This window comes from Macadamia integrifolia, chromosome 12, assembly GCF_013358625.1.
Source record: "Macadamia integrifolia cultivar HAES 741 chromosome 12, SCU_Mint_v3, whole genome shotgun sequence".
NCBI classification, from domain to species: Eukaryota; Viridiplantae; Streptophyta; class Magnoliopsida; order Proteales; family Proteaceae; genus Macadamia; species Macadamia integrifolia.
The window spans coordinates 9,230,221-9,244,318 of record NC_056568.1 but is presented as its reverse complement, the minus strand read 5'-3'; the positions used below and the strand labels follow the sequence as shown (position 1 = coordinate 9,244,318).

Below are 14,098 nucleotides of genomic sequence, written 5' to 3'. Positions count from 1 at the left end.
GGAATAGTCCTTTATATAAGGCCAACTCTTCCCTGCTTCTGGATCTGTTCTTGTTCTCGTGTGGCTCTTTTGGTTTTCTCTCGCTAGAGGGATTGATCAGAGAAGCGGTATTCGCCGACAAGGAGCTGTGATCACTGTGTTAGATCGATCTCGATCATCGAGTCCCATCTGAAATCCCCCATTTTACTTAATTTAGGGGTATTTAAGGATTTGATTTTCTCCCTGAGACTTCGCTTTTTTAGATCCGGGGAAGAAACCCTAATTAAGCTGTGTTTCTTTGATCCATTGAAGATTTGACATAAGATTGTATTGTTTGCGTTTTTTCTGTTTTCGGTATTTGAAATCAAGCTTCGTATAACTTATGCGTGTCACTAGATCTAATCGTTGCCTTTTGAATCCCAAGGAGGAAGAAATTCTAGCTAGAATGGCCAAGGATGGGTGTGCCGCTGACGATATGGAGGAAGGAGAGATATCTGATACTGCATCCATTGAAGAAATCAGTGAAGAAGATTTCAATCAGGATGTTAAGGTTTCTTCGAAAACTAAGGGAGATTCTAGGGTTTGGATGGACGATCTATTGAAATATCCTATTTCAAGTAGTTATTCTTCCGGTTTGTATAATCTTGCGTGGGCACAAGCCGTGCAAAACAAACCACTCAATGAAATATTGGTGAGAGACTTCGGATCCAATGATAAGTCGATGAAATCTGCATCTAATGTTTCAGTAAACGGCAGAGAAAGTAATAATAGAAGTTTAAATTCTTCCAAGGAAGTTTGCAAAGTAATAATTGATGACAGTAGCGAGGAGATTGATAGTAGAATGGAAACCGTTGGTGGAGATGAGAAGGAAGAGGGAGAGTTGGAAGAAGGGGAGATAGAATTGGATTCGGAGACTGTGGACAAACGTTCTGACGAAGGACCATACCAAGAAATTTCGAGTGATCGTAGTGAAACTGAGAGGGATCTGAAACGGAGTGAGTTCGAGAGCAGACTTTGTTCGATACAGAAAACTTTAGATTCTTTAACAGTGGAAGAAGCGAAGAAGTAAGTGATATGAATATTAATGGACATTTTTATTGGTTGACGGATTCTGTGGCCGTTGAGAAGATCGTCCAATTTGAACCCTTATCTTTTGCTTCACTGATTAAATTCTTCTCAGACCGTAATGAATTGATGTTGTCGATTGATTTGTTGATGTAGATCTTTTCCTGGAGTCTGTTCCGAACTTCAAACAGCTTTGGAAAGCTTGCAGCCAATGGTTTTGGAGAATCGTGTTCCGGCCATGGATGCTACTATTCGACAGTCCTTTTCCCGGCTTCAAGCGATCAATTCTGTAAGACGCTTCAGATTCTTTCAGCTACCATTTTTTCTTCATTTATATGGTTTTCATTCAAATTTAGTACTCATTCTCCCACGTATGGTCATTTTTTGCCCCTATAATTTGGCCTCTTATTTTGAAGCTTACTTATGGTTTGCGGCAGGTGTTTTGTTCCATGAATCTGAAGCAACAAGAACAGAATAAAGACATCATATTGAGGTTTCTGCATGAGTTCATTTCTTCACCCCAAATTTTAATGAATCTCTATGTCATGACTCATGAGTACTGATAGTTACATATGTTTCTGTTATATTTTGCTACAGGTTGCTTGAAAGTATAAATATCCATGCTCTTTTTTCACTGGAGCAGATAAAAGAGGTCTTGCTTCTCCCTTATAAGTTTATTTCAGAACAATGTCTTGGTCTTTGGGGAAAATTAACTCGGTTTCTGTTGTTACAGGTTGAGGCCATGTTATCAAGTATTAAGGCCATGGATAAGAAGAAAAAAATACACATAACTGATATAGTGGATCAGAATAATGCTGGTATTATAACTGAAATCCCTGCTGATGACATGAATTCTTCAAAAGAGCTCTTTCTGGACCCTGTATCTGCCAAATCTGGTGATCAGAATAATGCAAAATTAGCATCTGAAGCTTTGAGACTGAGAATATCAGTCGGGTCCAAGAGTAGACTGGGATTTGGTCCCCTGCTCGATCTTCACCGGGACCATGATGCAGATAGCCTTCCTTCCCCTACACGTGAAACCTTGCTACCTTTCCCAGTGGCAAAAGCACAGGCTATTATGGATGGGAAAGTTATTTCGGATTTGGCCACAACCAAATTGAAAGATAAAACAGAAGATGCTACATTGCATCCATACGAAACTGATGCCCTCAAAGCTGTTTCTACCTATCAACAAAAATTTGGTCGGTCCTCATTCCTTTTGAGTAACCGTCTTCCGAGTCCTACTCCTTCAGAGGAGGGAAACGATGGGGATGTTGATACTAATGAGGAGGTTTCTAGTTCTTCAACTGCTGATAATGTGAGAACCGTAATTCCATTTGTCCCACTGCAACCCATTGGCCCCGCGATTTCCCCTGTGGATAACTTAAATGGACAAGGAATAGCACCTGCAAAAATTGTTGGGCAGTTGGGTTCTATGCCAAATCCCATTTTAAGAACCTCAGCAAAGAGTAGAGATCCTAGGCTGCGGTATGCCAACTCTGAAGCGAGTGCTTTGGATCTCAATCAACGCCCTCTGTCTGCAGAGTCCAGTGCACCTAAAAGTGAGCCTCTTGGAGGAATGATGAGTTCAAGGAAACACAAGGTTGAGGACAATCATTTGGATGGCCATTCTTTGAAAAGGCATAAAAAATTATTAATGAATTCTGGGGTTTCCAGAGATGTGGAAGTGGCATCCGGAATTGGTGGTTGGATAGAGGACAACAGTAGTTTTGTGCCTCAATTTATTGATAAAAGCCGACTGATGGAGAACATGGGAGCTAATTCCATGAAATTAGAAAATGGAGAAGTTGGATGCGGCAGAGGACAGGATGCTGGCTATGGGCACTCTAATGTGGCAACTGTTGGAAAACAGCAGGCACCAGCTATGGATGCCAATACTGCAGTTTCCTTGCCTTCTTTGTTGAAGGATATCGCTGTGAACCCCAGCATGCTGATGCATCTAATTCAGATGGAACAACAAAGATTAGCAGCAGAAGCTCAACAGAATTCTGGTGATCCTGCCAAAAATATGATGACTCCTTCGAGCTCAAATACATTACCGGGAACGGTACCTATGGTAAATGTTGCTTGGAGGCCATTGGAACCTGAGCAAAAACTTGTAGGAAAACCTCATATTGCTCCCCAAACAGCCTCGATGGTAAGAACTACGTTGTTTTCTTCGGTTTCTTTTTTGGCTTATTGTAATTATTTATTATTTGTTGCCAATTGTAAAGTTTCCATTTCATTTAAGGCCAAGGCTCAAAGGGATAGAGTCTGTGCTAACTCGTGCTGAACAGAAGAATTCTAAAAGCTAGAAACTGGATGATGGATTGCTCATTTACCATGTTTATGGGTTGGATCATTACAAACTTTGGGAATATGCTTACAGTCATGCACATGGACACATTGAGCTGTTCCTTCATTTTACAAATATGCTGGGACTCGGACAATGATAGCTCAAATTAGCTTTCATTAACTTAATATTTTTTTGTTTTGAATGATTTTAGCTTTTTATTGTTGATGCCTGGGCGAGACACATACTGTATTACTTCTTGTTTTGTTTTAAAGGGTAATTTCATTGATTTGATAATTTTCATCTTATCATTGTAATCATTATCAGCATCACACAATTATTATTATTATTGTAGTTAAAATTCATAATTTTGGTGTTTTCAGTATATGTAGTGTTTACATTTTTATCAAGTTATACAGAATGTACTGTGGCCCTTCGTAGCTTATATGGTTAATTGTTTATTACATTTTTTGTATAAATAAATATTGGACTTAGGTGATGACCTAGCAAAACTCCATTCCTCAATGAGTGATCTAGTTGCCTAGACGGTAATGTAAAACTAAACACCTCCCAAACCAAGTTTTTGTGGGCTAGGTGCCCTATCACCTTATTCTGGGGACCTCCATTGGTGCCTAGTCAATTATCATCAATTACTACTAGGGGTGCTACTAGGACAGGCCTGGTTTTGGAAAATAATGAATGTTCAACCAAATTGAGCCTGTGTCTGAACAAGCGCAACCGATTTGGTTCAAAGTTGTAGCGGTGTCAAGTCCAGGCCGCACCAGATTAATAGGGACAACCCGAAACAGGACAGATTGTCAAGTGTGCCGGGCTCAAGCCCGAACCGAATACTATTTGGTCGTTTGCAATGCGGAAGTCCTACCCGATGGTTGCTTGACCAATTAAGACCTCGACTCATCCGGACATGTTTAAAGCCCATTTAGTGCCTCTTTACTCAGCCTGACTTGTTTAAAGCTCGTTTCGAGACAAATGGAAAATTTAAGGCTTGTTTAGCCCCATTATTGGTAGTAGCCTGATTAAAGACTGAAAACCAACCAACCATTTATAAAGTGTTCATGCCTGCCGTATGCAGGCCCTGACTACCAATTCGTGCAGTCACAGTGCAAGGGAAAAAAATGGTGAGGCCTGGTTAGGCCCAGCTGGTTGAAAAACCCCCACAAAGTTGAGCCTGGATTTGACCCGGGTTGCACCCTGACATCTTAAAATCCAGCCGGATTCTTGAATGGACAAGAATTTGGGATTTCTATGGTGGAATGTTCTGATCCCTGTTATACTTTACAATTGTTCTTTATTCAATGAGCACTTCACTCCTAAGTTTACTGCTCTCACATTAAAGTGGAAGCTCTTTAAACGGAGATCGTTGATGCACGTATTTTCGGGTCTCTCAATAGATTAAGATTTATATTAGTCATCAGTCGATCTCATAGAATTTTCTGAGTACTTCTCGTTTCAAATTCACTTGTATACTCGTGAGCATGACAAATGAGCATATTTAACTATTGGCAGAATCCTCAGGGAGAATTGGGGAAAATCCGCATGAAACCTCGTGACCCTCGTCGTGTACTCCATAGCAATACTTTTCAGAAGAGTGAGGGCTCTGGAGCTGAGCAATTGAAAACAAATCCAGTCCCTCAGGTTTCGAAGGACAATCTAATTGTCTGTCAGCAAGAGGATCAGGCAGAGGCAAATTCCTTGTCTTCCCAGTCCATTTCCCTTCCCGATATTGCTCCGCAGTTCACAAAGGAGCTCAAAAATCTTGCTGATATCTTGACTTCATCACAACCTACAAATACTCTCCCGGTGGTTTCACAGACTGCAGTTTCCGAACCTCTGCCTGTAAAGTCAGATAAGGTGGATGCAAAAGAGGTAGTAACCGACACTAGTGACCAGAAAAGTGGGAGTGGTTTGACACCCAAAGAAGGTGCAGCGGGGCCTCCACAGAACTCATGGGGGGATGTTGAACACCTATTTGAGGGGTATGATGACCAGCAGAAAGCAGCTATCCAGAGAGAGAGGGCAAGGAGGATAGAAGAACAGCAAAAAATGTTTGCAGCCAGGAAGCTATGCCTTGTCTTGGATTTGGATCACACACTTCTTAATTCAGCCAAGGTACGTAAGTTAATGTACAGAGTCAGTTATTGCTATTAATGCAGCAAAGGAATCCCCTTCTACTTCTGTTCAATTTTTTCATTATAACTTACAACCTGTCCCTCCTGCCTTCTCAGTTTGTTGAAGTCGATCCAGTGCATGAAGAGATTCTAAGAAAGAAGGAAGAACAGGACCGAGAAAAGCCTCAGAGGCATCTCTTCCGTTTTTCTCATATGGGAATGTGGACAAAATTAAGGCCTGGAATCTGGAATTTTCTTGAGAAGGTATTTTCTTTAGGTTTTGTAGTTTTAAGAGTCCTAAGTAATGTTTATGCTGTAGTCTGAAGTACTTTGTGTCTGTTAGGCTAGTAAGCTGTATGAGCTGCATCTTTACACGATGGGCAACAAGCTATATGCTACGGAGATGGCAAAAGTTCTTGATCCAACAGGGGCTTTGTTTGCTGGGCGAGTTATTTCAAAAGGTGATGATGGGGATCCTTTTGATAGCGATGAGAGGCAGCCCAAGAGTAAAGATTTAGAAGGGGTTTTGGGTATGGAGTCAGGTGTGGTGATCGTAGATGATTCTGTAAGAGTCTGGCCACATAACAAGCTGAACTTGATAGTTGTTGAGAGGCAAGTGAAAGTTGATACAACATCCATTTCACTTTGTTACTCCCCCCCCCCCCCCCCCTCCAATTCCATTTACCTTTGTTTCCTTCTGTTAGTGGATCAGTAGATTGCTCTTTCCAGTTTTTGCTGTCATGCTTACCTGGATAAGCTGTCTTCATAAATATGGTGCAGATACACTTACTTCCCCTGTAGCAGACGCCAGTTTGGACTTCTGGGTCCTTCGCTTCTTGAAATTGATCACGACGAGAGACCAGAAGATGGGACTCTTGCATCTTCCTTGGCAGTAAGGCTCTGAATCTGGTTTGATGCAGTGTAATCTACAGAAAGCAGTAATTAATCTTCTGATTATCTGTTGTTTGCCTTGAATCAGGTAATTGAAAGAATACACCAAGACTTTTTCTTGCACCCATCTTTAAATGAGGCAGATGTTAGAAATATTCTTGCTGCAGAGCAGAGGAAAATTTTAACTGGTTGCCGTATAGTATTCAGTAGGATATTTCCAGTAGGTGAAGCCAACCCCCACCTACATCCACTGTGGCAGACAGCCGAACAGTTCGGGGCTGTATGCACCAATCAGATAGATGAACAGGTTACCCATGTAGTTGCCAATTCTCTTGGAACAGACAAGGTATTTTACTTGCTTTTCTTGTGTTTGAATGAAACTGTCCTTTCCAGATTTCAGGTTGTTTATGGAGGATTCATCTTAGGAACCTTTAGGGTAGATATAGAAGATAGGACAGCCAAGGAATATAGTTAGCAGTGGGGAAGTTCTAAGACAGTATCGTTGGGGGTGGCTGCAGCATATTGTTCGACTATGTTTCTAGATCATTTTGATTGGTTGATCATTGCATAGGATTCGTTCGATAGTTAGATCTTGGTGGTAGTGTTCTCCATCTGCTGCTATGTCTATTTGCTGCCATGATATCTGTTAACCTGTCCTTATGATCAAGTTTAATGTCCTGGATTTCATCTTTCATGAAAAGGCTTAAAATGTATATTAACTTTTTCCTTGCCTGATTTTTTTTTTTCAACTTTTAACAGGTCAATTGGGCTCTGTCCACGGGGAGATTTGTCGTCCACCCTGGATGGTGAGAATCTGGTTTTTGTTCTGAATCAGTTGGGGTTTAATTTGATGCATGTGAGTACTAACTTGTATCTGTTTAACAGGGTGGAGGCATCGGCTCTACTATACCGTAGGGTGAATGAGCATGAATTTGCCGTTAAAATATAAACCGTCACCCAATTTCATCCAAAACCCTGAACCCTTGCCCTTCATGGTAAACTAAAGTCTAAAACGTGAAATAAAAAAAATGGAATTGGGTTGAAGGGGTATGTCAGCGGGGTTCAGTTCGGGTGGACTGTGTTGAGTTTGGCTGAGATTGATTGAGGGGTTTGGAGGACTTGGCATTGGCATGGACGCTCAAATTATTTGAAAATCAAGTCACCCTTCCTACAGTGTCTGGGGAAATGAAAAGGAGGTGACGAATCTAAATTATTGGGTAGTGGGGGAGGGATGGAGGGGGAAGGACGGAAGGACGGATCTTATAAGTTTTATGACCCCTGTGAACTCTGAGACCACTAAAGAGGAAAAGCCCCTAAAGCATTACAAGTGTTTTCTAATCACTGTGTTATGATCCATATCAGCATCTGGGATATATGGGAAGCCTTAAAATGGTTGTAAGTTTGAAAGTTTGAAAGTTTAAAGAGAAGCATCACTTGGAAATTTTGGTAGGAAAAGGAAACTAGTTTGGAATTTGATCCGGCTCTTCCTTTTCCTAAAATTAACCAACATCATTTATTTAGCTGAAAACTGTGGTGGGCGTACTTGTTGACATGTGATGGCCTGCTTTTGAAATTTGGACCAGTGTTTTGAATAGTCAAATTATGCGTTCTGTTACTAGAATTGTAGCACTTAAGAGGTAATCCCAAAGAACCAGACTCAGCAGGGGGTCGTTTTCTAGGCCTCGTGGAAAATAGGGCTAAAATAGAAGAAAAAAAAAGGGGAAGATAACGTACTTGTGCGGTTGTGCCTGTCAGTTTCGTTCACATCAGTATGTTTGTACGGTTTAATTTATACAAATGCAACTAAATTGATAAATACACTAGCAATAGACAAGGAAATAAATATAAAAACTTTTTTTTTTTAGTTCTGTTTTTGTTGTCGTGTCATGTTTGAACCTTCTTAAAGGGGCCAAGAAGATATCTGGGCCAGCTTTTCTTTTGGACCTGAGACCGCTGTCCTTAGTAGTATAGCAAGCCGGCCTGTAGGCTTGTATGTAATGGATGAAGGGAAGGAGAGATATCTGACAAGACATCATGTGAATATATGAGGAGAGTTGGCTCATATGGGTGGGTGGCTGATCTGTAGGGTTAGTGGTTTTGAGGTTTAGTGGCCCCGTCCATATGTGACGGCAAAGAAAGCTAAGAGTTTTTTGCATTGGGCGCTGGAGGTTGCTGGACTGGAGTCTGTCTCTTGCGCCGACTGGCCTAGTGTATATTTTCTGTACCTATCTGAGTCTGTCCTTCGTGGAAGACTTAATTCGACCAATGATACTTCTGTAGATTCTCAATAGAGTACAGATAGTTACCCTGAAAAAAAAAATAAATTTGAGTACAGGTGCCACCGTACCATGGGTGCAGCCTATGTCATGTTGGTAGATGTATCATGTACGTACTTCTACTAAGTACTTAACCACTCATGGGAGGATTCCTTTCCTTCCATTTAGAGGTGCATATTTTCTAGTCCTTTGGTTGAGGAAGCATAAGGAAGCATCTTCTACAAAACAAAACAAAAAAGCATAGCTTTTTGTTCGTGGCCAGATATGGATTAGAAATGGAATAAATCTTGTAAGAGTTGTTCGGTCTGTCTGTGTTTTTCTGTTTGAACAAATCGGATTAGAAAAACAGTTTCACTGTCATTTGAGAAAACATGAAAAAACTGTGCCAAAGAAATGGGAATCATTTTTTCAAAATAGTGTGCACAACTTTGACAAACCGACACAAAAAGATAAAATAAAAAATGAAGGGGTTTTCACAGCCACTGCTGCCACCTCCACCGCTACCTCTGTCGCCACTGCCGCCACCACCACCACCACCACCACCAATGTTATTTCAAGGCATATTTATTTTATGTAATTTTGCAAAACTAGAAGAAAATATGTTTTTTTAATATTGCATTCCGTACGTGTTCCTATTTTTTTCTCTCTCTTTTTTTTTTTTCATATAACATTTGTTGACATAGAATTAAAAAAATAAAAATAAAATTTGAAACAAAAACTTTGCCATACATAGCCTTAAGCCCCTCAGTTTTGTGTTGTAAAGGTGGTTCTTATTTTACAATGGCAAAGTATATTTAGTTGGCCCAACTGGATTAACCTATTTGGGCACATCAATGTTTGCCGAGTGATATCTTAGGGCCCAAATTTTTGGATTGGTAGATCTCTGTCTTTAGCAAGTTGCCAAAAAAAGCATTGAAAAACTAAGACTATTTCTCCACCAAGGAGAAAAAAAAAAGTAGAAATAATATGAAAGAGTGCACATAAGTGGCTGGAGTACCACAGGTGTAGACAGCAATACATGGGGATACTAACTGACATATGGGGAAGCATATGCATAGGCTGAATCTGAGCATGAAATTTCATAAGTGGCCTATTCAGACCATCCACTATTAATACAACGGTTAGAATAGCACATCATTATGCAACGTAAAATTTTATGGACCATAAAGAGAGGCTCGTCTTGGAAGCATTTATTTCCACTTTAAATGAAGAATGGATGCTAAGCAATCTTAGTGCAGGTTCTCATTTGAAAAACATAAAAGTAGCACTACCGTATCATATAAAGAACCTACACTCTTATAATAGCATCTAATATTGCATAGTTTGATCATTGCATTCTCTAAAGGGCATCGTTCGTTTACCAAAAAAAAATTATATACATATATATAATTTTTTTTTTAAAACTTTTTAATAGTATATATAATTTTTTTAAACGAAGGTAAATTATTATCATTTAACATGTATACTTAAAATATGTACATGACAATGATACTTTTTCTACCAAAAAAAAAAAGATACTTTTTGATAATGACATAAATATACATTTTCAAATTATTTTTAAAATCCCTTTTATACTCACAAGTTTTGAGAATAAGATAATAGACAATTAAAAAAATATGTCAAGTTCTAGAAACACCTATAAAAGTGCATGACGGCTTAAAACTTTTACAGACCACCCTCCGTTTGGCCATGACTTGTCAATGGAATGTTCATAGGATTGATACGACCATGTCTTGTTACATGCCACATTATGCTTAATCGAATCAAATAAAGTGGCCATCTTTTGGCTCAAATTTTGAAATGTAAAATTCTAGTCGTTGGATCAATCCATTTAAAGGCTTATAATAATATTTATTTTCTTAAAGAATTTTGAATACATTTTCAAATCCACAAATCGAGGTAATCCTGATTCCTGATCGGGTGAGTAATTGCAGTAGAAGAAAAAAGTGAGGCTTGTGATGATTTTGAAAAAAATTCTGCAGTGAAAAAACCTTTCATCTGGGTTAGGGTGGTGGAGATCTTATTTGTAGAAAGAAGAGACCCATTCTCTCTCTACAAAGAGAATGACAACCAGATTCCGTTGGTTCTTGATCTCCCTAACAAGTTATTTTCCTCGAGTTGAATAATTGGTTGGAATCTCTCACCAGCAGCTGCTGCTGAATTAGTAGGAATACAGAGAGCAGAAGTATCTGGAGCTGCTATTATCATCCATTCATGTGCATCATAGACCAATTGGATAACTAAACACAGCTTCATCGGTGATTAAATTCCGAGCATAAGACCCATTTGCCGAGATGTGAATCTGGAAAGTCTGTGAGACATGTCCTGGAAAGTTCAATTGCTCAACCACAATCTTCTCTTTCACTAGGAAAACTAATGGTCTCTGCCACAAAAAAACATTTTGTATCAACCTGCAATAACCCATGCAATCCATCTCATCTTTTCAGCCAACCTGTCATTATAGAATGTTGAAGAATCATCTATACAGATCTTCTGAGACATTGCTGGGCTACATCCAAGAAGGCCTGAAATTAGACACTTTATTGGCACAGCATGAGTGAAAACACCAATACAATAGGAGGAAGATGAGGAGCTTCTGACCTCTTATTTCATGAAACTGCTCTTGGTTGGCAGCTTCAAAGGGGAGAAATCTCATCCTGAGTCTTACAATCTCTGGTTTTTGCCACAAACTGTAGCCTGCTCTTATTAGACTTCTTCCTCGTAAGACCTTGTTTGTGTTGGTGAAACAAGTCCCTGTATGATGGCAGCACTGGTCCATCCCGACGAACTGAGTTGACCTGGCCCAACGAGTTCTGAATGGTGAACCCCTTGCTTTCATTCTGATGGAGCAATAAAAAATTTCCCGTTCTCTACAATTTCCTGTTCTCTGCCTTTCATGCAATCTTAGGACCATACTGTCAAGGAATTATATCATCCTGAACTCCACTTGCCTTAGGGATTCACAAGATGGTTTAGAGAAATCAGGCTGGTATCTCTCTATTAGACTTTAGCACTTCAGGGGTGTACACTTCTGATTGGAGACAACCCTCCCGGCCCTGACTCACACCAGTGAGTGCATCTAAGGATTGTATTTGTTCTTCTACAAATTCGGTCCCTGTAGAATTTGATGCACAGATTTGTTGGGTTGACAGAAGCTCAGGTGAAGAGGAAAGATATTAATGTTAGTAGGGTCATGATAAATAGAATAATGGAATTTTATCTGAAAAATAATATTCTTGTCCTTCCCAACCCCAAAAAAGGAGCAAAAAGGCCTATTTTGTTGTCCTTCGTTATGATTGAGGGCTACTGCCATCAACCAGACAAAATAAAAACTAACCTTCATGGTTACAACAAACAAATTAATTGGAGAAAAGAGCATCACAATCAAAAGGCAATTCCACCCTACTCATTTCTTTCTCAGTACCACCATCCTCTCCACCCTCCTGTTCCACACAAAAACCAAACACAAAGCTCTCCAATTATCAGCAGCAAAAGAAGCAATGACAGAACAATGCTTCACGATCATTGTGACAATGAAGGTGACTCCCTACATTTGAAGCCTGGGAGAAGTAGCGATGATTTCAGGCCCTTCTACTGGCTTGAATGGCAGTGCTGGATGGCTTAGAATATAGAACCATGGTGAAGATTATGGTTTGTGGATGTGGTAATTTCAAACTAAAGAAACGTACCTCGCCTAGGTATGTTTTTGTAGTGATGGATAGCAGCAACCTGATTTAGGTGAATTCAGTAAGTTGCATTGACTTGATCTGTCATACTTTGTGATGAGTTTCCTGTGAAACTTTGGGTTGTACTGGACTTCCGTCCTTCCAACTGAATCCTGTTTCTTCCTTAAAATGGAGCAAAATACTATGTTCTCATGTGGTTCTGTTTGATCAAAATGGTCACGTGAGTACTTTTACGGACTTATATTCCATTTTGAATTGTCTCAACAGAGGCTAGTGCAATTTAATTGTATTAGATTTTGTGACTGAAGGAAATAGAGCTCCTATTGACTAATGGTTGGTTCTTCGGTTTCCTTTAGAATGAAAGTAGCTATGAAGCCCCTACTATGTTTGATTCAAAAGGCGAACACCCCACCCCAACCCCCCCAAAAAAAAAAAAAAAAAACTAGTAGTATGGGGTGGGGTGCTTGTGGTAAGCTGACTTGGTTGGAATATTGTCATTCAACTAATTTATTAATGAAAAATTAAACCAAAGGTTTCACTATAAGAGTTGTATCAATTGAAAATTCCAGTATGTTGACTTATATTTGTCCCCACCCCCCCTACAATTTGCTTTGGATTTGATGCTTCTTCAAGACATTTCATATCTCCCTCCCTTTTGTCTTTTTTTCCTCAAAAAGACAATTTCAACTTATAACAGTTAAAGCGCTTGTCCAGTTGTGGCAGAATCTTCTTGCATACTTAAGCATAGACAACAGTAATATGTGCTGAGAAACCCTGTCATAATTGAACGTCTCCAGAAATGCAATTATTTATGACGTAGCCAGGAGATAATAGATACATTTGATCTTGCATTCCTAAACATGTATTCAGAAGGAAAGAAGAGAGACAACCTTAAAAAGTATGATCAGATAGGAATTGGATAGAATTTCCCCCCCACATTGAGAGGGTAAGCTTAACAACCATATAAGGAGGTTTTTTTTTTTTTTTTTTTTGGGTAAAGAAAATATCTTAAATCAAGGAGGAAAAGAGTCTAAGGACTGTAAAGAAAATATACTAAATCAAGGAGGAAGAAAGCCTAAGGACTCTTGCAGCCAATTAGGAGCAGAGAAGCAACACTTAGCTGAAGTGCAGGAGAGCCCAAACTTGGCTGTTGTGTGAGCAGCAAGGTTTGCTGATCTATCAATACGAGAGAAAGAGATCGAAAGGAAAAAGTGACACAATTTGGAAATGCAAAAAGAAAGGAGTGAAAGTATTACACATGGGGGAGGTTGACAAAACACATTTAGAAGTCCAAAAGGATTGTATTTACACATGGAAGAGGAGGAATTGGATGAGGAGGAAGAATAGTGCTGAAAAACTGTAAAGCATGGGTACTTCCATCAAACTAACTTGTAGAAAGCTAAAGAAGCTAAGAGAATGACAAAAATAGGGAAAGATTCAAAACCAGATCATATACGCAAGGTTCAGAAGCGCAAGAAAGATGGTGGTTATCCTGCTTATCATAGTTCTTTGACAAGGCCAATAGCACTTCAGAAATACTTAGTGAATGGAGGAAAAACATTGCAATGCTTATCTAGAGGATCAAGGGAGGTATTCATACAATCATACTTGCACCAATTATTGTAATATGAAGCTTATAAACTGCATTATTTTCTGAAAGAGTAATTGCACACGCAATTATAGCATTAAACTAAAATATAAGAAAATCAATTTTGATTTATGCCAAGGACATGAAGAAATATAGTTGATTTATTACTGAAGCAATTGATAGGAAATTTT

The 14,098-nt window shown here is 39.4% G+C and overlaps 1 protein-coding gene across 2 annotated transcripts; it reads left to right on the top strand.

The window, feature by feature from the left end:
- On the top strand, positions 1-7,975 carry LOC122058112 (RNA polymerase II C-terminal domain phosphatase-like 3). 2 transcript variants are annotated; one of them, XM_042620596.1, is made up of 12 exons: positions 1-1,044; positions 1,201-1,333; positions 1,482-1,537; positions 1,642-1,696; positions 1,778-3,202; positions 4,874-5,467; positions 5,584-5,730; positions 5,810-6,078; positions 6,247-6,358; positions 6,446-6,703; positions 7,117-7,163; positions 7,243-7,975. In XM_042620596.1, exons 1-12 carry the CDS (start codon positions 362-364, stop codon positions 7,304-7,306), a joined length of 3,843 nt encoding a protein of 1,280 aa, XP_042476530.1. In that variant the 5' UTR covers positions 1-361; the 3' UTR covers positions 7,307-7,975. The 2 variants fall into 2 exon arrangements, with proteins under 2 accessions (XP_042476530.1, XP_042476528.1); XM_042620594.1 differs by having other exon boundaries at positions 11-1,044; positions 4,865-5,467.
- Positions 7,976-14,098: the final 6,123 nt, after the last annotated feature.

Coding starts and splice junctions, on each gene's coding strand:
- LOC122058112 (XM_042620594.1), top strand. CDS start 362: ATGCGTGTCACTAGATCTAATCGTTGCCTTTTGAATCCCAAGGAGGAA. Junction 1,334..1,481: donor GGCTTCAAGCGATCAATTCT/GTAAGACGCTTC, acceptor GGTTTGCGGCAG/GTGTTTTGTTCCATGAATCT. Junction 3,203..4,864: donor CTCCCCAAACAGCCTCGATG/GTAAGAACTACG, acceptor AACTATTGGCAG/AATCCTCAGGGAGAATTGGG.